The sequence below is a fragment of the Colletotrichum destructivum genome, chromosome 2 (genome assembly GCF_034447905.1).
Source record: "Colletotrichum destructivum chromosome 2, complete sequence".
Lineage (NCBI taxonomy): Eukaryota > Fungi > Ascomycota > Sordariomycetes > Glomerellales > Glomerellaceae > Colletotrichum > Colletotrichum destructivum.
Window position 1 is genome coordinate 3703840 of NC_085897.1, and position 20737 is coordinate 3724576.

The following is a 20737-nucleotide window of genomic DNA, read 5'->3' on the forward strand; positions in this document are numbered from 1 at the left end:
CTATTCACATCCATACATGCAAAGCAAAGAAGAAGAGGAGGAAGAAACTGCTGTGCATAGTTGTGACACCCATCGCCGACACTGCCGCAGGGTAGAGTGCTCTTTATACTCGAATTGTGTTCTTGATTTCCATACCTCACCCCAACGCCTAAAGAGCATCTGGTTCGTCTTGATGCGCAAGGTACTTTTTTTTTAACAAGCCCAAGGCCCAAATGTGAAAGTGATTGCGGGTTTCGTCATATCTGGGGGCCGCAATAACATCCCCCTCCCCACCCCGACATCTTCAACCATCGGCATTCTCGTCTCCCCCAAGGCGTCATACCATATTCCTTGGCGTCCATCGAACCTCGCTGGTGTAGGCCTCGGCAAATACAATTCCTACTCGAAAGATAGCCCCTAGCTGACTTAACCCCGTCCGCGACCGCGACCGCGACCGCCGCCCCTTCCCCTTCCTCTGGGGCCGCCTCTGCCGCCGCGCCCGCCGGTACCGCGGTCTGCTTCCTTGCGCGCCTTATTCTTGGGTTTCGGCGCGTCGTCGATGAGTAGGGTGTCTAGCGGCAGCGAGTCGGGCAGGATAAAGTATCGGATCGTCGAGCCGCGAATGTTCATCGTGTCAAGCGAGACGGCGTCCTGGCCCTTGGGCGTCATCTTAACAGTGCGCAGTGCTGTGTTCATCTGCGGCGAAACCGATGTGATGGTGCCATGGACGATGGTGCCTGTTTATTGCGAACGCGTCAGTCGACTCTTCCACCAGCGGTGCATCTTTGCGCCAGGATGCGCTGTTTGAAGACAGTGTAATGAATGGTGGCAAGCTACTGACCATTTTTGAGCTCGATTGTCACCGTCTCGTTCGCGCACTTCATCAAAAATCTGGTTGTTGGTATTAGTTTCGTTTGACCTCATCCTGCAGCGGGCTTACGACGGAAGAGCTCAGCACCCGGACTGAGAATGACGAGTAAACATGGAGATGAGGTACATACCTAACGAGCTTCATGTTGGCGGCGGCGGCGTTCGTTCGTCGCGCGTGTCGTTCGTGGAAGTATAAAAACAGCTGCTTGCGAGATGTCGCTCCTCGAACGTAAACCTGGTCGACGAGGCCACAGGAGGCTGAAGCTTCGGAAAAGTTCCTATCCCGTATCTGATGAGTGGAGCCGTAGCCTGGAGTTGCCGACCTTCAGCCACAATCAGTGCATGCCACGTGACCCTGTCCAAAAAGCCTCTCTCCCATGTACATTTGCTCCGTACAATGATCAACTGTATTGGAGACGAAGCAGGAATAGAAGTTGTGACGCAAAGGATAAATCTGCTACACTATTCTGTGGGGAGGTCTTCGCGGATTAGTTAAGGCCTAAATACCTGTCACAGATTAGTCAATAATCCCTATAGACTTGAGCCTGTTATACTTTCTTAGTCTTGAGGCGCCTCCCAGCTTAGCAGCTAAACAGCCAGTCAGCTAGCAAGAGAGCAGCCTAAAGGCTGGAGGACAGCCTTCTGAAGGGCCTGTGTACTTATGGCCGTGGTGGAGGAGGGGGCAATTTCGCTCCGGCAGTTCAGCTGGAGGGCTTTCACACTATTCCTTCAGCGTTCGCACTCTTGTGTCTGTTATCCGGAGACTCAGAAATTCGGCCGCACAAAAGCAGCATCTTGGGTTAGAGTCTTTTCTTCCAATCATGGCAATTACGCATTAAAGAGCACAAATTATCTAAGAACACAGACTTCATCCTCTTATCAGTCCTTCGTCCGTTAACATGCTCATAAAGCTGCTGTCAACCGTGGCGCATCACGAACCTCTCCACTACGGTACCCCAACTTGGAAGCTCCCATTCGCTCCTGGCTGCCCGAACATGTGAGCTTGCGACTTGAATGTGTAAGCTGTTGATGGTGTCCACGGGTATCTCCGCTCCATCTTCTCCGATGACGCGGACTCTGAGGTTCTCCTCAAGGTAAGGCTCGGTCTCCTTGGAATCAAGCCCGGAGATGACTTCTGCCAACACCAAATGCATTAAAGCAGACGTCAGAGGGACAGTCCCCGAAATATGGTTACCCGAACCCATGTTTTTCATTGCGAATACTGGCATCGATCCCACCAAATTTGGTGCAGCCAACCAGGAAGTTGTGTCTTCGGGCACTTCGCCAAGAAAGAAATGAACGGTAAACGAGCCGTTCAGCGCCCCATTCTGGACGTGTACGTTGGCAACCCATTCGGTGTACATGGTGGCTTCCGTAACTACTTTGGAAACGAAGTCTACGTCGTGGGAAAAATCCATCACCTTCTTGCTGGAAATCGTCCCTTTTGTAACCTGGTCACGGGCGCCCGGATCTCTTCCTGTTGCCGTTCTCCTTCTCTTCCGGGCTGGGTGAGAGGAGCTGGAAGGCCCATAGAGCCGGTTGATGGTTGCTATGAGACGCGCCTGGTTCTCGGCCAGGTTACTCCCTGGGCTGGCGCTAGTCTCGGCGTACGAGTACCCGAAGGCCGAGGTGTCCCTTGCCATTGCTGAATTCCAGAAAGTGCCGTTGACGTCTGCATAGAATGGCTTGAGTTCTGTAAACGCGTCTTGGGCGTATCCTGGTGGCATCGTGAAAGAGTGTTCCGCGGCGACTTGAGCGGACACCCAAGACATTGGGTACAGGACTTGCCACATCGCAACAATTCTGTCGGCCATAGTATGGTGCAGAAAGAAGACGGGATCGAACGCCGAGTACTGGATATAGAAGAGATGGCCGCGGTTACCAACCAGAACATGCATGGCGTCGTGGAGTGACTCTATGGAGTCGTATTGAGACTGATTTGTTGCTATGCCCCAGTACTTGTTGCTGAAGGGTCCATAGTCCTTATAGTTCGATAAGAGCGTGTAGAGACGTTGCTGAAGCGCTGGTCTGGCATGCTCGACTGCGTGCGCAATGCTCTGGTTGTCTGATGTCTCGAAGGGCGCTCGCATCGTCTCTGTCCAACGCGGAAACTTGTGCTATCAGCGGTCACGCCCTCATACCGGCTGATTGTTGTAACTTACATCGCCTTCGGAAAATACTTCTGGGTCAAGCGGCCGGAATTTGTAACTATGCAGCGGGTTCGCGATGAACTGCCATCCTCTGGGGCCGTACACTTGGATCCCCGGCTCTGCGAACTCCGATAAGTAGACCATCTCTCCAGGTGGCGGCGGTGTGGCCCAGTCCCAGTACGGAATGCGGAAGTCAATTGCAGCATCTTGGTAAATGGAACGTTCCGCGGGATCTGGGAACCACGAGGCGATCAGCTGAACGAGCCGATAGAGAACTTGCTGCCAAGGTGTCAACGTCTTCATCTTCAACGTGTGGGCTCAGCAAGTGGAGGGGGGTAATGGGATGGTTTGTCTAACCTCGTACAGAGCAAGGTATGGTCGGTGCCATGATGGAAACAAGATGGACATGTGTGTGCAATAGCCTCTGTCCTCGCCTCCTGGAATGCCTGGGACCCCATTCCAGGGTACGAAGGGAACACCGTGAATGCCTATCAGATATCAAAGGTCTGCTCATTTGCATTGGATTGGGAGGCCCACCTGCTATTTGGTACCAGGATAGCTCATCTTTCTGATCTGTGTACTGTAGCATACTAGACGCGAGGATAAAAAGGTTCCATTTGAACGGGTTCTGCTTCATCTGTCTGATCTCTTGCCGAATAGGAACGGTTCTGTTAACGGAAGGAAGCTTAGCAACAACAATTCGTTGTTGTGCCTGGCGTTTGGCTAGTTTCCCTGCGTCGAAGCCATAATCGTATGTCGATGAATACGACGAGGCCGACACAGTTATGGCGAGGAGGAGCAGGGACAGAAACAGGCCGATGGGAGATACCATCGCCTTGCGACTCTGGTTGCAGTCTAACGAAACGGAGAACAACATGTGTAAGGAGAAAGGGTAAAACGAAATGCAGAGTTGGGGCAGGGTAATAATGGAAAGAGGAGAGTGTTAGAAGGTAGGTAGGTGATCAAGTTGACCAACCGTCTCGTAGGTATAGAAAAATGACTGCTGATGATGAAACTGGGTCATACAAAGAAGACGAAGTCCTTCTTGTTCAAAATTTTGGAACTTCTCTGATCTCGACTCGTGGTAAATCGGGTATCGCGGGAGGTGTGGCGGCGGTGAGTAGAGGGTTTTGATACGGAGAAGACCAAAAAGACGGCAGTGGTGTGAAGACGGATGCTTGTAGAGTGGCAGTGGTCGAGGACGGTTCAAACAGACGGCAAACAAAAATAAAGGTGCGTGGCACGCCGCATGGTCGTGATGTGAGGCAAGCGACCTGCCCGTAATCGTTTCTTGACAGTGTGAGCAGCAAGCCTCCAGCTGAAAAGGGAACCAGAGGGCGCCAAAGTATACAAAGCCTCAAAGAACAGCAACACTGATCGAGTCTGGTTCCTGCGGGTGTGGGAAAGTAGCACGGAGCATGGGTCCTGTCGTCCACGAGACCGGCCACGCCTTCCGTAACCAAGCATCCAACTCGCCTTCCTCCTCCGGTAAACATCTCTTGCCCTGACCTCACAGCATTTCCGCTTGAGCGTAAGAGACACGAAGGACGAAGGTTATGACTAAAATCAAGTAGACCGCGCAACGTCCCACACAAGGTCACTTGGAGCATTTGCGAATAGAGATTGTACGGTGACTTCGACTGGAAGACGTAAAGCGAAAAGGCAACGTCTCCCTGTTTCAACTTCAGACATCCTGGCTGAATTTTCCCCGCGAGAGCATTCCCAAGATGTGAGTGACGGCATATTTCCGCCGTATATATAGTAACATAGGAAAACATCATATGGAACGGCTCTCACAGACGGCTTCCTCCGCTCGTCTGAATAGCCTCGGCAAACTGCGAATCTCAGGTGAGGAATGCTGAAATCAGGAGGGCAAGACGGTGTAATTTCAAACCTGGACCATTGGGCTATCAACCGATGGCCAAGCCCCAAACATCACGGACGCCGACGTTGCTCGTACGACGCCAGGGAACATGAGTGTTTGTTGGACTCGGCCACCTGCATGACACAAACGACACTGTATTTGGTTGTGGCCAGTCGGCACATGCAGACGCTACGCTATCCTGATGTCTTTATATCCTCGATTCTTATTGCCGTTTACCAACCCCTTCGGCCTTCGGCCCCAGGCGTTGGAGACGAAGTCAAGCCCCGAGGCACGTTCCGCACAAACATGGAAAGGCTTTGATCAAGTCGACCCTATCTATCATATCAGGAAGCTGGCAGGCACCAAATGTTTGCCCATATTTGCATGGTACATCATCATGGAATTACAAGGTAGCCTCCAACTTTTCTCTGCCAAACGCCTTGCGTCTACGGTAATGATGACATGGGCTTCAAGGGGCCCTTACGAGGCGCATCGCGAGAGTCGATGCGATACTTCAGCTTGACACCCATAGCCGCCAATTCTACATCCAAAAACTTGAGTGCACCCGGAACGACAACAAGCGTGGTGTTCTCGCCTCCAACCCATTGGTTGCCCTGTCCATCCTCCCAAATCTCCCCTTCTACATTGGCGGCGCTCTCCGCGTCGCCGGCATCGAGCTGGGTTGCGCAGTTTCTGCAGCGGACTGTCGTTACCTGCTTCTTCTTACCCACAAAAGGCGAGACCGTCGGCTGAACCGAGAGGAACGAGCCACAGGTTCGGCAGATCCAGGATCGTGTGTAATCGGAGCAGTTGAGCAGACGATCCTGCAGCAGGAAGGCCGTGCCGTGAGCAAGCAGCGCATCACGCTCCATTTCACCCACACGGATACCACCACCGCGCTTTCTACCTTTGATGGGTTGCCCAGTCGTAGGGACAACTGGTCCGGTCGTTCGCACCTGGTACTTGTCGTTGACCATGTGACGCAGACGCTGATAGTAAACAACGCCGACGTAAATGTCAGCCGCCAGTTCTTCTCCAGTGATACCGGAGTACATGGGCTCGTTGCCGTGGTAATTGTATCCAGCCTTCATCAGCTGGTGGCCAAAGTAGTCGGCAGCAGTGTTCTCTTCATTGAACTTGAACGGCGTCGAATCTTGCGCCAGTCCATGAAGAGCGCCCGCCTTTCCAGCAAGTGACTCGACGAACATGCCAATGGTCATACGGGACGGGAAAGCGTGAGGGTTGATGATGACATCGGGCTGCATGCCGGACTCGGAGAAGGGCATGTCGACGGCCGGCCACTTCTGGGAGGCAACACCCTTCTGTCCGTGACGGGAAGAGAACTTGTCACCAATGACGGGCGATCGAGGAACTCTGAGCTTGATGGAGATCGTCTGGGCAGGTTCGTTGCCCGTCTCACTGCCAATCACACGCACCTCCTCGACGAAAGCCGTCTCGGATTCCTTGTACTTCTCGTAGTGCGTCTGGCCGTCGAGGTTGATGAGTTTGCCGCTGTAGTCGGCTGAAACCGTGTGCCACGCGCAGAGGACATCTCCTTCCTGGACCAGTCGGCCAACATAGGGCAGACCGTCCTCGTCGAGCTGACCGCGGTAGTGCCCCTTGACAAAGCCGCCAGGGGCAAAGCCAAACAGCTTGGAAATGTTCTTGACGGCTCGGGTCCTTGACTCGTCCTTGAGAGTGATCTTCTTTGTCTTGTAAATGGTACCGTGTCCGAATCCTCTCTCGTGCGCCGACTTATTGAGAATCATGGCGTCGTCCATGTCGTAACCGGTGTACGAGATAACCGCCACAACAGCGTTAAACCCGTTGGGGAAGTTGTCGAATCCGTACGTGTTGTGTAGAGGCGATCGTACAACGGGCGTCTGGCCGCTCTGCAAGCGGTACATCTTGTTGTCTGTTCGATACCGCAGGGCAGTTGCCGGTGTTCCCATAGTTTGCTTACCCATCTGACACTGGTACATGTTTCTGGGGGACTGGTTGAAATCTGAGAAAGGTGTCATGTTGGCCAGAATGGAAAGCATGTTCGTGGGTGTGACCTCCACGTGGGTTGACTCTCCGGACACAATCTCATTCTCCACGACGGCAATGGACATGTAAGGCTGCTCGTGAGGACCGACGAAATCCTCCTTGTCGAGGGGAAGATATTTGACAGGTCTGACCATACGCGCCGGGGCAGACGCCAGATAGATACCAGGGTAAGATCCGCCGTTGGAAGGAGGGACATATCCAACCTCGAGTTGCAAAGGTACACCGTGGGTGCCCTCAACCTTCCAGTAGCGGAGAGTATCTGCAATTCTAAGAGACTCGCGAGGTGTACAGAAGCCAACGATTCTGCCGTCAAGCATAACGACGACGCTCTCATCCGTTGCAGCGGAAGACGTCTCCACGGCACCTAGCTCCGCAACGAGACCGGGAATCTTGGATGCATCGACGGCTTCCGTCATGATTTTGCACTTGTGGGCCAGATGGTTTAGCAAACCACAGGGAGAACCATCAGGAGTGTGTACCGGGCACATGAAGCCCCAGGACTCGGGCAGAAGCTTTCTGACCGTTGTCGTCTTCAGCTCGGCGAAAAAGGCACCCCTGTGGATCATTCGGAAATGACTAAGGAAACGAAGGAAATTGAGCTTTTCCGCGACAACCGTAAAACCGGCAGTTTGCTGTAGGTCGAGACCAGATGGACTGGTAAGGTTACCAGTGGAGAGAAAGTATTCCAGTCCGTTTCCGATGTTCTCGTTGGCGTGCCTAAAGATGTTGGCAGGGAACTCCTTGGCAAAGTCCTGTGATGTGAAGGGCGTAGCAGGGTGTTTTCTGGTCCATTCTCGCAATGACAGACGGACAGCAGTGGTCAGGAACTCTTCCAAGCGCTCCTTCAATATCATACCGTAGAGGAAACCACCCAGAAGTACCTCCTGGTTCTGGACGGCATCAGGGTTGTCGACTGAGCAATCGCCAGCCACAAGAGCATACAGCTTCCTGATCATGAAAAGAAGCATCCGGAACTTGTCGTTATCCTCCTTTTCGGTGACATTAATATTGCCAAGGTGGACAAGAACGATCTTGCGCAGGAACTCTGTACCAACATCGTAGTTGGACATGGTGTCTGGCACGCCCAACACCACGCGGAACTTCTCACCGAGGTAAGCTCTTGTCTCGGTTTTGCTGTACAGACCGTAAGATTTGTATGTCCGGAGAAGCAGCTCAACACGATCCGTCAAGAAGGTGTTCTTGGCCGACTTGGATCCGGACAGACCGATGAGACCCTCAAAGATTTCGCGGTCGTTTGTCTCCACCAGCGCCTTCAGGATCATCATGACCGGCACAAGATACTCATTCTTTCTCCAGGAAAAGCGGAAAGTCATGTTGCCGTCGCTCAAGTAGTGCAAGACGTTGGTCTGAGATGTCTCATCAGGTCGAACGGATCGGAGAATGATACCGTAGGGGGTGTAGCCTTGGCCACGATTTTGAAAACTTGGTCGGTTGATCGCCATGGGGAAGTTCCTGCGGTTGACTTGCAGCATCCGAATAATTTTTTCGATACCGTTGACGATGAAATAGCCTCCAAGTTCCTCGGATTCCTCTTTTCTCTGTACCAACTGCGCTGGCGAGTTGCCCTCCAGGTGGCATCTGTTGGACTGCGGATACAATATCAGCTTCACATGCGCTGGCTCGAAGCGCGCAATGCCATGCAATTGCTTACCTTGACCATGATGGGCACTTGACCAAGCTCGCGAACGAATTCCTTGGGATCGCCATTGTTGATTCTGTACTCGAAGGTAGCGGAGAGTCTTCCTCGGTACGTGCAGTGGCGCTCTCTGCATTCGGCAGGCAAGATTTCCCGATTCCTGGCAAACTTGTTGGAGGGGGGCAGTTGGGACTTCTGCAGTGACACGCCCTTGATGCGAATGGACAGGCGGTTCTTGCCTTCGAGGCCAGCCCTGTCGTCGCCGTCGAAGTAGGTCTTGGTGCCGATATCCTCTAGGCCACGAGCGAGGAGGCTCTTGCCGTCGGTTCTGAACAGGGCATTGAACGAGTCGATGTGAGGGCTGACGGCCTCTTGGAGGGCAGGGTAGGCCGTATGATCTTTTGGGGGGTTGCGGAAAAGGTTCTCGCGGCGGAGGGTGTTGTATTGGTGATCCCACTCGGTATTGGTCGCCGAAGGGGCCATGTTCGCTCTCTTGCTCACCTGCGACTAGAACTGTTAGCTGAACGTCAGGTTGCCTAGGCTGGGTACGGCACCATACCAGACGCTATGTCATACGGGTGCGGCCGTCGGGTAGAATTGGCTTTCTGCGCAAGACGAAGGCGACGGGAACAAGGTGAACCTGAACCGAACTGTCTTCCTACACCGGAATTGCTGGGCCGGAGAAGAAAAGATCGATAGTCGGTCCCGGTGAGAACAAAAAAAATATTATGGAGCGCTGGATCGCTGAATCGTTGGAGCGGGAAAAATTTCGAGCTGGCCAATCATGACGGGACCTCGGTGAGAAGCGCGACCGTTATCTGCACAGTGTATAAACTGTATTTATCGAATATGCGGGACCTTTTTTCGAACAGACAGAGCCTGAGAGCGCAGTCAAGCAGTCCACCAACCAGCGACACCGAGCCGACCCACCTAACGTCGTTCACTGAGTTCACCGGTGTTAGACAGAGTCGGTTTTCGTACAAGACATGTTTCCTGTTCTGTGTTAAGATACTACTGGTCCGTTACCTCTAATCTGTCACGTTGCTTCTGTTGAGTTTGAGTGACCCGCCGCTATTGCTCGGTGTGACCTGGCCCCTTACAGCTGGGAATGAAGGACGGGACTCGACATGTCAACGCTCGGCAGCTTTTGGGCAAAGTGAGGGACTCAGATAACCCACCCGACTAGTTGAAAGTCGTGTGGTTTCGATGAACTTTTGCCATTCAACAACGACAAGCCTACACGGATGATTTAATATTGAACTAGCAAAGCCTGAGGATGTTCAGATAGCCCAGCCAACACCCACCGAGATAGTGGCTATCGGAAGGCATCTCTGCGGAATGAGGCTCGAAGGCAAGAACTGCGAAGTATGTATGCATGTAAGGTCTTCATGCATGAAGTAATTATGTTGCGTCTGCGTTAGTAGATCCCACCCCCATCATCATCATCATCATCATCATTAATCAATCAATCAATCACCCAAGGAGGTCAGGTCTAGAGACGCAACTGGCAAAACTAGAAACCAATCTTGGCCTGCACCATAAGCCAACGGCGACTCCTTGTTAGCAGATGTCACAGTGAGCAACTGGCGACTTGCAGCCCAACCTGTACTTGCTGGGGCCTAATAAGTCAAGCCAACCCCAGGTTCAGAGTACCAAGGCGGCTTTTATGCTCTGATGTGCATGTCACTCCAAGCCCGGGGTACGCACCCACTCATTCGGGAGGTACATTCAGCAGGCGCCGGGGAAGGAGGACGGAGGTGGTGGTGGATTTGGCAGCGTGCTGTTTAACCCCTGCCTGGCGCATAACACACCCCTCTTTACTGCCCGGTCTCTGACACTCTCACAGTGAAGTGACTGGTTAGGAAGGCCCAGGTCTGTTTGGTTGCCCGTCCCGGTTCTGCCTGCTTCGCCCAGTGCTTACATTATTTCTTTCTCTTTGATTCAAGGGGATGATCTTCCTTGAGGAACCTACTATGTATGCCTCGACTTGGTTCTGTTCCCCATATCTCACTCTACCTACCTTACCTTACCTAACCTTGGATAGGTACCTACTTGAGAGACACCTGCACCTGGGACACCGCACCTTGCCTGCCCGAACCCTCAGCCTGCCTTGCCCCGACTTTGCTAAATACTCGCGTCCTGCCCTTTCCAACAAAGGCTGGGTTTTCATTTCGTTTACCCTGGCCGCATTTCCCCGAGCAACTTCAAGACCCCCATTGTTGGGTTCCCGGGCGTGGCCAAACATTTCACGCTTCCCAAGAACCCTCCCCTCCAACAAGTCGTCGGCGAGCCGCCCGTTGTTTCGCAAGCATCCGCACTTCTCATCTCATCACAGAAGCAGCTCATTAGACGCCGTCCGTCGCCCGCCGCCCCCGTGACAACCTTTGCACCCTCCATCGATCGCGCTGTCTCGCCTCGGTCCGCGCGCAGCTCCTGGACGGGAGTGACAGATCTGGTCTTGTGCCGCTCGCGACACTTTTGCAATCACGCGCCTTCTTTCTCGGCCTCCTTGCTATCTCGACACATCTGTCTCCACTCGGAAACACACACTCGTCCGCCTGTGGTCACCTAAAATAACCCTGCTCACCTTACCCTTTGGCTCAGTAAGCTGGTTGAGAGCAGGCCATCGTCCACATTTAGTTTTGCTTGGGATACCACGCGGCCCGAAACACAACGCCTCGGCCCACCAACACTGGTCGACTAGAAACCATCTCGGGTCCGCCTTAAACTGTTCTGACGACTGGATATCGCACCACATCCCCTTCATCAGCCTCTCAACCGCATACCATCACAATCATCGCGTCGGGTACCAACATCGGTTACATCCCGTTCACTCAGTCTTGGCACTCTTTGGGTATCTCCAACGACTTCGGCGCCGGCTCGTGCAAATGCCCATGTTCGTGCTCACGACATCCTAGGAGCATTGACCGTTTTGCCAGGAGCTTCATCATAGGCGAGAAGCGAGCGCCCGTGGTTGGGAAATCCCTGCCTTCAACGCCGGTCCTTGTCGACTTTTATTTATCGTTGCCGTGTTCGCACTTCATCCCTGCTACTGCTGCCGCCACCATCGTCGTCGGTGCACTGCTTCCATGCACACATAAGAAACATACCCGACGCTACATCCACCACACCCGGTCGATATATGTACGATCAGCTCCTTTCTCAGCCCTCTCCTCGCGTCTACCGTTGCCAGATCCACATCAACCCGGCACAAGCAAACGAATGAGACCCTAGTCGTCGACTTCTAACCGCTGCAGACCCTGTCAACGCGGTTATCGCTCTTTCACGTATCCCGAGCTTTCACCTCAAGCCGGAGCCAGAGCTGACCAGACCAGGGTACTCAAGTAGGTACCTTGCACCCACAAGTTACGACCCCATCCCGTCCTTGCTTGTGGAGACGTTGCCGGTACCTTCTCCGCGCCAGGCCAGGCCAGACCAGACCAGGTCAAGCGTCACCTGTGTGGGCTCCCGTCTCTTCTGGCTTGCGCCTACCTACCTGCACCTCACCTACACCTGTACCGCTGCTTGCTTGTCATCACCCGCCAACGAGAACGAGCGACCCTTCGAGCCTTTCTACACCTTTTCCCGCCCCCATCATCGCACAAAGCTAATATCCTCCGCGCGCCCTTCTTCTCGCCCATGCCCGCGAGACTTGACTTGCAGCATTTGCTCGGCTACGACGGGTCATACGAGACATTTTATTCCTAATTTCGAAAGGCGTCTGAGCGCATCGAATACTTAAGCTCCCGAACCAAGACCCCACACCCGTCATCTCCCTCACCGTCTCGCCGTCCTTTCTCGACGAGATCACCACCGTCCCGCCGTCCATCAACCACCAGGCTCCCATCGTCGCGGGACATATTTCACCGCTGCACTGTGACAGGATCGATCACAACCAACCGTCAACGACTGGCCACGCCGTCTGCCTGCCTGCGAAAACCAACCCCCCCTCTCTGTTCCACTCTACACACGCTGGCATATCTCCATCGCGCTCGTACTCGTGCTCGTCGTTTCTAATCATGGCGGGGCTGTTCCGGAAGGTGTACGATTGGCTGTTGAGGACGTTTTGGTGAGTGCACTGCATTCGCAGTGATGGGCAGCGGGGTGGTTCCTGCGCCTCGACTTGCGCGCTCTGACCATACCCCGCTGCCATCGCGCCCACCCTGCCCCTCATGGTGTTGATGATCCGAGCCCGTACTGATTTATGACGGCAGGGCGACCGAGATGGATGTGACGATGATAGGCCTGCAGAATGCGGGCAAAACCTCCCTACTTCGAGTCCTCGCAGTAAGTCAAAATCCAATAAACATGCCATTTCTGGCCGCACCCGAGCTGGTCGTTCGCTAACCTCTTCTCTGTCTTTCTTTCATAGGGCGGCGAGTTCACGATCGAGTAAGCGACCTTTTCTCCTTCTCGATGCCCCGAAAATCGATGAGTGTGCGCTCTTTGGAGTGGTCTGTTTCGGCTAACGGCATCTTCGGCTAACCGAGATCTCGTGTAGCTCGATCCCGACGGTCGGATTCAACATGAAGCGGGTGCAACGAGGACACGTTACACTGAAGTGTTGGGATATCGGGGGCCAGCCCAGGTTTCGAACGATGTGGGAGAGATACTGCCGTGGCGTAAACGCCATTGTCTTCATCGTCGATATTGCCGATGTGGATTTGTTGCAGCAGGCCCGCGAAGAACTCCATGCCCTTATGGGCCAAGCTTCGTTAAGAGAGATTCCGCTTCTTGTGTTGGGAAACAAGTCGGACCTCCCGCAGAGGTTATCGGTCGATGAGTTGATTGATGCGCTTGACCTCAAGTCCATAGGCCACCGCGAAGTCTGTTGCTACGGCATCAGCGCTAAGGAGGAGACGAACTTGGATGCTGTCCTTCAGTGGCTCATGAAGTGGGCGAACAAATGAGTTGTGTCGCCGCTGTGTGTCGGGGATCTCGATGTGCGGCATCTCACTGTTGCTTTGCTGGCCGCGCACAACACTTTGCTTGTCTGACGGGGATATTGAAAGTCGGCCAAGTGGCGCCTCGAGACGAGGCCAAGAAACATGTTTCGCTCGGGTGCAAGGCTCGGTGTCAAGGTGTTGTATCGAATTCTGTCCTACAATCTGCGAAATATTTGGCGTTTGGTCGGTCTGCGACAGCATCAGTAGAGCCTGCGAGCCTGCTTGGCCCCATTACAATTTTTTTTATTACCACATCGCACACACGGGTGGAGTTGTCTCTCGGGCGGTGCTTTGGAAATCAGAAGATTCGATACGCATGCAAGGCTTTTGCCTTTGTTTGAGAGAGTTTGTCGGCCGGGTTGTCTTTCCTAGTTTGAGAAGGGCGGGCCGCACAGCCAAGAATTATTGACGCGCGGTTGGGGGGGGTGATGGAACACAGTAGAGAGCAGAGAGAGAGAGAGAGAGAGAGTGGTGGTGGCCATGATGATGCTACGAGAGTAGACGAATGAATATCATGACTGATGCACGATCGCTTGATCATTTGCGTGAACCAGATCTAGTCATGTCAAAAGGCTGTCACGTACGCGAAGGTAGCTTTACTTCGATACAATGAGTGAGATGGACCCTTCTGAAGCATGGCGGATGCGCTGAACTGAGCTGGGCAGAGCAGAGTGTCCCTTCCGGTGTGGTTGTGGCGGCGGCGGCAGTGGTGGTGAAGGTGTTGGTGGTGGCCATAGAGTAGTTGAGAGTAAGATCAGGAAGAATGAAAATGAGAGAACTTGACAAGACAAACCAGACCGCCTCGGACACGGTGGTGGGGTTGGAGGGGAAGATATGTTTCTGCTTCATCGTCCTCATATTCCGATTCCTCTACTTTTGCCCATCCTTTTGGCAGTGCAAGCGCAAAGCACAGACGAGGGGCAGGGAAGGCGTACCTGGGAAGGTAGGTAGGTAGGGAATAAGAAAAAACGAAAACAATGCCAGCGCATCAATGCATCGGCTTCCAGGTCCTCCCTGGCGCGCCATGATTCGTCCGCCAACCGACACTTTGGTGTTGATAATAAATAAAGATAAAAACCTAGGTGTTCCACGCACACCTGCTGGCTGCAGGGCCCATGGTGGGATGGATGGGAGGGGGCGGCGTGGTGTATGTGCGTATGTGTGTGTATGCGTTGTGCGTTGTCTGTCTCTTGGTCTTGTGTCTCGTGTCTCGTGTCTCATGTCTCGGTTATCTGGGGAATTATGCAATGAAATGTGAAAGGGATCGCGGTGAAGTTAGAGGGGTAAGGGTCAAGAGATAGAGACGGAGAGAGAAAATGGTTGGAAGAGAGTAAGGGAAACATGGTGCATATTTGTTAGTAGTAGGCACCTAAAGTTACACCTATCGTGGTACCTGCCTGGGCGATGCCACGATGAGCTGTCAGGGATGGGGCCTGGTGCTGCTCGGGACGCTAATTACCACAAGGCGAGCGAGCGACAGTCAGGACCGCCGCGGACAGCTGCTCCTCCCACTCGTCAACCCCTACACGAGCTTGGACAAAAATCGGCGCTCAATTTGATACTACCTGCCTGTCTGTACCTACACAATGGACACTTCCATGATCTGTACCTGCTGCTATACATGTCATCTCGACCCTGCCAAGACGGCATCGTCGGGGGAATTAATTTCGAAAATCAATTCTGAAATGTCCTCTCTTCGGGGTACGACTCATTTGGTGAAGAACCTAACCGCTCTGTCCCTTCTCGTTGTCCCGCATCCGCAAATCAATTGTCCCGATAACCCAATCACGAACTCACTACTTGCGGACCTGAATGTCTCTCGTCAACCTACAAATCCGTTTCTCAATGCACCGTGTTACTATCTATGGTGACCAGAAGAGGCGGTGCGTTAAGGCAAGCCCCGTTATCGAAACAGACAAAAACGATCTCAATCAATCATGGATAGTCGGTGAACCCAGCCGAAGGCCCGTCCCGATTCACCATGTAGCCGAACCTGTCTGGCTCCTCGAGCAAGATGCTTGGCATATCCGTGTTGTTGTCCAGCCGCACAAATTGATCAACGTCGCGGCCCCAGAGATCCTTGCCGCTCCTGATGGCGTCCGCAATCCGGTCTCTGTCGCGGAACTTCTCGCCGTTCATCCACTCGTGCGAGAAGGACGCCATTTTGGTGAGGAACTCTTCGACGGTTGCGAAGCAGCTCGAGCAGTGCCAGCACGCGTTCCCGAGATCCGACTTCTCGAGCTCATTGAGCGGTTTAAATCCGCCGTCGCCCATCCGGAGGTTCGCCGGCAGGAGCGTTCGTGAGCCCTGGTAGAAGGTCGCCTGCGGGTGTTCCCATTCGGGCCCCGTGTGTAGAAACTGGAAGCTGTAATAGTAGAAACGGCTCCGCAGCGTGAGGCGTCGTGGGAACCGGCACGTCCTCAGCACGAGCAGTGTTTCGGGCCGGGCAATCTCGTCGACGTCCGCTACAAGGATGACGTCCCCGTATGCCGGGCTTCGCCTGCCGGTGAGCTTGGGGAAGACTTGTGTGTACATGGCGTTGCGCTGCAGGTCCTCGTAGTCCCATGACCTCCTCGGGCTGAAGGTTGGGGGAAACTCGAGCTCGTGATATATGAGTTTGTCGTGGTACGGCTTGAATCGCTCCCAGTTCTCCTTGATAGTAAGTGGTTTGGGCCTTCCGGTAAAAGTCTTGGGAGACTCGACGATGATGAAGTAATCAACGTAGTTGAATGTGGCGTTGAGACGAATCTCCATCCAGTCGAGCTCCGTATTCACCATGAAGAGATCGTAAACTTTTCGCCGGCCAGATGCTGTCTGGGGGGCGAAGACGGGGTATCCATGGTGTTTGCAAAACTGGCTGGCGGCTTCGGAGGAGTAAAAGCCAGTGTGGTCGCTCTTGTTGTTATCAAAACTCAGTCCGCCCTTGGGGAGGTTCAGAGACAGATCAAGGCCCGAAATTCGATGGTCAAACCTGTCAAGAGCGGGATGCTGGCTGATATAGAGAACAAGGCATACTCCCACCACCAGCACGGCTTTCAGCAGAACTGGCGATCCAACGTGCCACTGTAAGACCATTTTGCCAGCTGGAGAAGGGTCGAGACCGTATGCGAGGATCGTATTGGTGGCTCACTCAGGCTAGTCGAAGTGCCTGCGGTGGAAACGGATAAGGCCGTTTGTACTTTAGATACCGGTCCCTCAGCAGGCAGATGAACTGACCGATGTGACGCTTTCTAGGTTGGCATTACTGATGTAACTGGAAAGTAGAATACCTCGGTATGGCGACTGCTGGACGACGACAGCATTCGTTCGATGACCAGGTCCGTACGGAAGGCTCCAGGACCACCCGGTGCGTTGGGAAGAAAAGAGATGAGAGTTACTCGTCAGCAACGGAAGCCAGGTGTGGCATGCCGCGACCCTAACGGAGCGGGCTCCAGATCCGTATATAAGGTAACAACATAGAGGTACGGAGGGGATGCTTGCTTGGGTCAAGGCTCGGACGCGCTCGAGCACCTTGTTACCTGCTAGTCGGAAATCAAGGGCGGTTTCGCATAACAGGTACTTAAACTGAATTGAACATGCACCTCGGCGGCCAGGTAGCACATTGGAAGGAGCTGTGTCGTAGCTTGCGTTGCCGCCACCCGTGTGTGCCAATCCAGGGCTTATCAAAAGCATAACGGCGCTGCTTCAAATAAACCAAGGGACCCCCCTGGGCCGAGTAAAGATCAACCGTTCAACTCGCATCGTTCTGGCCCGGCGGGCGGACGCATGGTGAGTGGCCCAGACCACCTCAGCTCAATGTGTAACTCTCGGCCTGCACGCATGGTGGGAGGAGCTCCCCCAGTCCGCAGTCGTGTTTGCGTCGTCCGTTGTTCAGCTGCGTTTCGAGGAGAAATGGCAAACAGGTGCCTATCGGCATAGCCCCGGCCTCTCGCAAATATCGATGGGGCCTCCAAGGATCGTCACGAGGATCTGCTCGTGTTTCCTTTCTTGGAATCGTTGGGGGGGCCACAGTCGGGTCTCAAGGACCTTCGTGCAGTCTTAGGATCAACTTCCAGTTGCAAAAAGAATATCCGTTGTGTGACGTGATCCGCCAGGGCGACTGAGGCTTTTCCGACCGTCTATTGCGCATTGAGGAAACGACAAGAAATGTAGTGTGAGAGAGCGATACGGTGATGTTGACGGGAAGGACGGGGACTTGGTGCCGCCAAGCCGAGCTAAGGAGCTGCCATTCGCTGCTACATGCAGGGTCTTAAACAGGAAGAAGCTTTGCCGGGGCGTCATTAGTGGATCCCTTCGTGTTCTTCCACAGTGGCTTCCCATGCGCTCGAATAACTAGTTTACGATGTGGGATGCTATCTTTACTTCTTCTTACTCGATGAAAAAAAAATTGAGAAGAAAAAAGAGAACCGCAGTAAAACGCATGGTGGGGCCGGTCTTTACGGCTGGCCGTCATCATCATGATTTGCGGATGGGCGCTGAGTAAATCCCCCCTGCGTAATGAGAAAAATGGCGCAGCATGTCCGTACCGCAATCAATCATGGACTTGGCTACGAGGCGGCTGCCATCATCTGCGGAATTCCACGACTGGTGGATATGGTTATTGACGGCTGCCTGGCGTCAAGGTGTTGTTCAAAGCCCCCATTTAATGCCATGAACTCGCTTCTTAACAGGGAAAGGTGGTGCAGGTTCTCAGGGTTTCCCAAGAAAGAGACTTGTTCATAATATTCTCCGCCCCCCCCTTGAGCCAAGCATCACGGTTAAGGAGATCTCCCATAGAGAGTGTGCTTGAACCACGGACTGTTTAACCGACAGAAACGCGTCTGTCTTTGCCCTGGAGGCATTGGCTTGGCGTAGCTTGAAACCGGGAGGGGAACAGGTGGCTCAGGCATATTCCGAACAATGGAGGGCGTGGGGAGTTACTTTGCGTTGGGACCAAGAGCGTAAACATTCCTTATTAGGTATCCTTTGGACTTGGCTTGCAGTCTCTACGACGCTGTGAGGTTGGCCACCTAATTGTTTACCTTAGGTGCTTCGAGACAATTTTGCAGTCCATTTTGGAGGTCATTTCCCCGCTTCCCCAATACTCCGCACAGCCAGTGCATTGTATTCAATGGCCAATCCTAGGCCAGTATGCATTTCCAGGTATGGAGATCTAGATAAGATAGGCGAGGGCGGGACGGTTCCAGTCCGTTCGTCTTCACATTCCTGTAGCCCTTCGCTCTATGGTGAACAAGCTCCTCGGTTGCTAGATTCTCGTTCCTGTATATTCTGAGCCTTGCAATTAGAACTCGTGTCTCACTGAGGACTTGATATTGCCGTCATCCGACCAACCCCACGAACCCAACTTGGCGTGTGACGCCTTCTGCAGACGATATCACTCTCTGTGGTTATATCTTCTGGACACCGTCTCCGCTTCCTTATACGTTCGCCTGCCCCAACAATCGGGGTTCTGTAATTACCCCAGAAACAAAACCACCACGTCTCGGTCAAACAGAATGAGCACAGCCAAACTACCTAGTAAGTATTCCAAACATGCTCGATGCCGACCGCAACTCGTTCCCAACCCGGCCCATCCCGCCCTAACTCGTTGATTGCATTTCCACACAATCCCGGATGTCTGATGTCCCCGTCTCGGAACCGGTTCGGGTTCGCTGACCAGTGCACCCACAGTTATGTCCGGCCTGCATGCGCCCTTATTGCGACGTTGTGGCCGATGGACCCCGCAACGGCTGTTAACAACCTACTACCCCTCCACCCACCGCACATTCCCAGCCGTCAAGGCCTCCTTTCACACATCGCCATCTCCTCGATCATCAGAAGCCGTGCCTCTTTCCGCTGTCAGTGGTGCAGTCCGTAGCACCATGAGTACCCCTAAACAGGATGCGTGGGTTGGCCATCTCGGCCCCGCGGGTTTCGACCTGCGAAGTAAGTCCAAGACCTCAAAAGCTCCCCACGTCCAAAAGGATGCTGCTGACTAACCGTGGAAAAGGCGATACCATGACAACCCCAACAGCCTCAATGCTGGCTGCTATTCAGTCTTGCAGTTTGCTGGATGATGTCTTTGTGGAAGATCCCACGACGATCGAGCTCGAGTCTCATGTGGCCGAGCTTGCCGGCAAGGAGGCCGCTCTGCTGGTTCTCTCGGGAACCATGGGCAACCAGCTGGCCCTTCGAAGCCTCCTCACGCAGCCTCCCTATAGTGTCCTGTGCGATCACCGCGCTCACATTATCAAGTATGAGGCGGGCGGGTTCGTTCACTCTTTCTGCCTCCCATGATTTGTCACAACTGCTAATACGGCGTTGCTAGTGTTGCTTCCCTAAGCGGTGCCATGGTCAAGGCCGTTGTGCCGCGTAACGGAGCCTACCTGACACTGGAGGACATTGAAGCCAACGCTGATATCGATGATGATGTCCACACTTGTCCTACCAGAGTCATCAGCTTGGAAAACACTCTAAACGGTGTGATCACACCCCTGGCAGAGGTTAAGAGGATAGCCGAGTTTGCGCACAAGAACGACATCAAGTTCCACTGCGACGGTGCCAGACTATGGGAGGCTGTTGCGGCAGGGGGAGGCAGTTTGTCCGAATACTGCTCGTTCTTTGACACCGTCAGCTTGTGTTTTTCCAAGGGCCTTGGTGCCCCAATCGGAAGTATCCTCGTGGGGAGCTCGGCACACATTAAGCATGCACGGTGGGTGCGCAAATCCATAGGAGGCGGTCTTCGCCAGTCTGGAGTCGTGGCGGCTCCTGCCAGGGTCGCCGTTGACGAAACATTCGGGAAGGGACCCAATGGTGAAGGCGGGCTTCTGAAGTTGTCTCACGGGACTGCAAAGACGATTGAGAAACTCTGGGTTGGCCTGGGTGGCAAGCTCACTCATCCTGTCGAGACCAACATGTGCTGGCTTGATCTGGATGCGGCTGGTTGCAGCACTGAGGCTTTCGTCGCATTTGGGAAGGAGGCAGGCCTGAAGCTGATTGGAAACCGATTGGTTGTTCACTACCAAATTGCCCAGAACGAAGATGAGGTTCTCCCGAGGCTAAAACAAGTATTTCGACGAGCCTTGGAAGGCGGCGCCCCGGGGGCAAAACAGAACCAGGGGCCAACAAACATCTACAAGCCCCGATGAGGCATGCCCCAAAGAACATTTTGGCAATCACTGCCGATTTGGAGGATGCCTAAAGAATGGCATTGATACGACATATCTTGACGTCTGGCATAACT

At 53.6% G+C, this 20737-nt stretch overlaps 6 protein-coding genes across 6 annotated transcripts; 2 read left to right on the forward strand and 4 right to left on the reverse strand.

Moving 5' to 3' along the window:
- Positions 1-12: 12 nt before the first annotated feature.
- CDEST_03332 (Putative like-Sm (LSM) domain containing protein, LSm4/SmD1/SmD3) lies at positions 13-1107 on the reverse strand. Its single transcript, XM_062919491.1, has 3 exons — positions 981-1107; positions 821-870; positions 13-716 (listed from the first exon to the last, which is right to left on the reverse strand). Exons 1-3 carry the CDS (start codon positions 992-994, stop codon positions 406-408), a joined length of 375 nt encoding a protein of 124 aa, XP_062775542.1. The 5' UTR covers positions 995-1107; the 3' UTR covers positions 13-405.
- Positions 1108-1766: 659 nt separating this feature from the next.
- Positions 1767-3302, reverse strand: CDEST_03333 (Putative tyrosinase copper-binding domain, di-copper centre-containing domain superfamily; the record flags this gene model as incomplete). The annotated part of the gene is made up of 2 exons (XM_062919492.1): positions 1767-2960; positions 3012-3302. 2 exons carry the CDS (start codon positions 3300-3302, stop codon positions 1767-1769), a joined length of 1485 nt encoding a protein of 494 aa, XP_062775543.1.
- A 1680-nt stretch (positions 3303-4982) lies between these two features.
- CDEST_03334 (Putative DNA-directed RNA polymerase, subunit 2, hybrid-binding domain, RNA polymerase, beta subunit) lies at positions 4983-9314 on the reverse strand. Its single transcript, XM_062919493.1, has 3 exons — positions 9129-9314; positions 8585-9076; positions 4983-8519 (listed from the first exon to the last, which is right to left on the reverse strand). Exons 2-3 carry the CDS (start codon positions 9050-9052, stop codon positions 5310-5312), a joined length of 3678 nt encoding a protein of 1225 aa, XP_062775544.1. The 5' UTR covers positions 9053-9076; positions 9129-9314; the 3' UTR covers positions 4983-5309.
- Positions 9315-10548: 1234 nt separating this feature from the next.
- CDEST_03335 (Putative small GTP-binding protein) lies at positions 10549-14804 on the forward strand. The gene is made up of 4 exons (XM_062919494.1): positions 10549-12638; positions 12784-12856; positions 12942-12961; positions 13071-14804. Exons 1-4 carry the CDS (start codon positions 12589-12591, stop codon positions 13477-13479), a joined length of 552 nt encoding a protein of 183 aa, XP_062775545.1. The 5' UTR covers positions 10549-12588; the 3' UTR covers positions 13480-14804.
- A 585-nt stretch (positions 14805-15389) lies between these two features.
- CDEST_03336 (Putative glycosyl transferase, family 17) lies at positions 15390-17714 on the reverse strand. The gene has a single exon (XM_062919495.1). It carries the CDS (start codon positions 16588-16590, stop codon positions 15451-15453), a length of 1140 nt encoding a protein of 379 aa, XP_062775546.1. The 5' UTR covers positions 16591-17714; the 3' UTR covers positions 15390-15450.
- Positions 17715-19010: 1296 nt separating this feature from the next.
- Positions 19011-20642, forward strand: CDEST_03337 (Putative aromatic amino acid beta-eliminating lyase/threonine aldolase; the record flags this gene model as incomplete). Its single annotated transcript, XM_062919496.1, has 4 exons — positions 19011-19032; positions 19186-19440; positions 19505-19763; positions 19823-20642. The coding sequence occupies 4 exons, from the start codon at positions 19011-19013 to the stop codon at positions 20640-20642; spliced, it is 1356 nt and encodes a 451-aa protein (XP_062775547.1).
- Between the last annotated feature and the right edge of the window lie 95 nt (positions 20643-20737).

Bases quoted from the DNA above. Each gene is read 5' to 3' on its own strand.
- CDEST_03336 (XM_062919495.1), bottom strand. From the start codon at position 16,590: ATGGTCTTACAGTGGCACGTTGGATCGCCAGTTCTGCTGAAAGCCGTG.
- CDEST_03335 (XM_062919494.1), top strand. From the start codon at position 12,589: ATGGCGGGGCTGTTCCGGAAGGTGTACGATTGGCTGTTGAGGACGTTT. The intron at 12,639-12,783 runs GTGAGTGCACTG...TTATGACGGCAG, and splicing joins TGGCTGTTGAGGACGTTTTG to GGCGACCGAGATGGATGTGA. The intron at 12,962-13,070 runs GTAAGCGACCTT...GATCTCGTGTAG, and splicing joins GGCGGCGAGTTCACGATCGA to CTCGATCCCGACGGTCGGAT.
- CDEST_03332 (XM_062919491.1), bottom strand. The intron at 717-820 runs GTCAGTAGCTTG...CGCAATAAACAG, and splicing joins GACAATCGAGCTCAAAAATG to GCACCATCGTCCATGGCACC.
- CDEST_03334 (XM_062919493.1), bottom strand. From the start codon at position 9,052: ATGGCCCCTTCGGCGACCAATACCGAGTGGGATCACCAATACAACACC. The intron at 8,520-8,584 runs GTAAGCAATTGC...TTGTATCCGCAG, and splicing joins AAGTGCCCATCATGGTCAAG to TCCAACAGATGCCACCTGGA.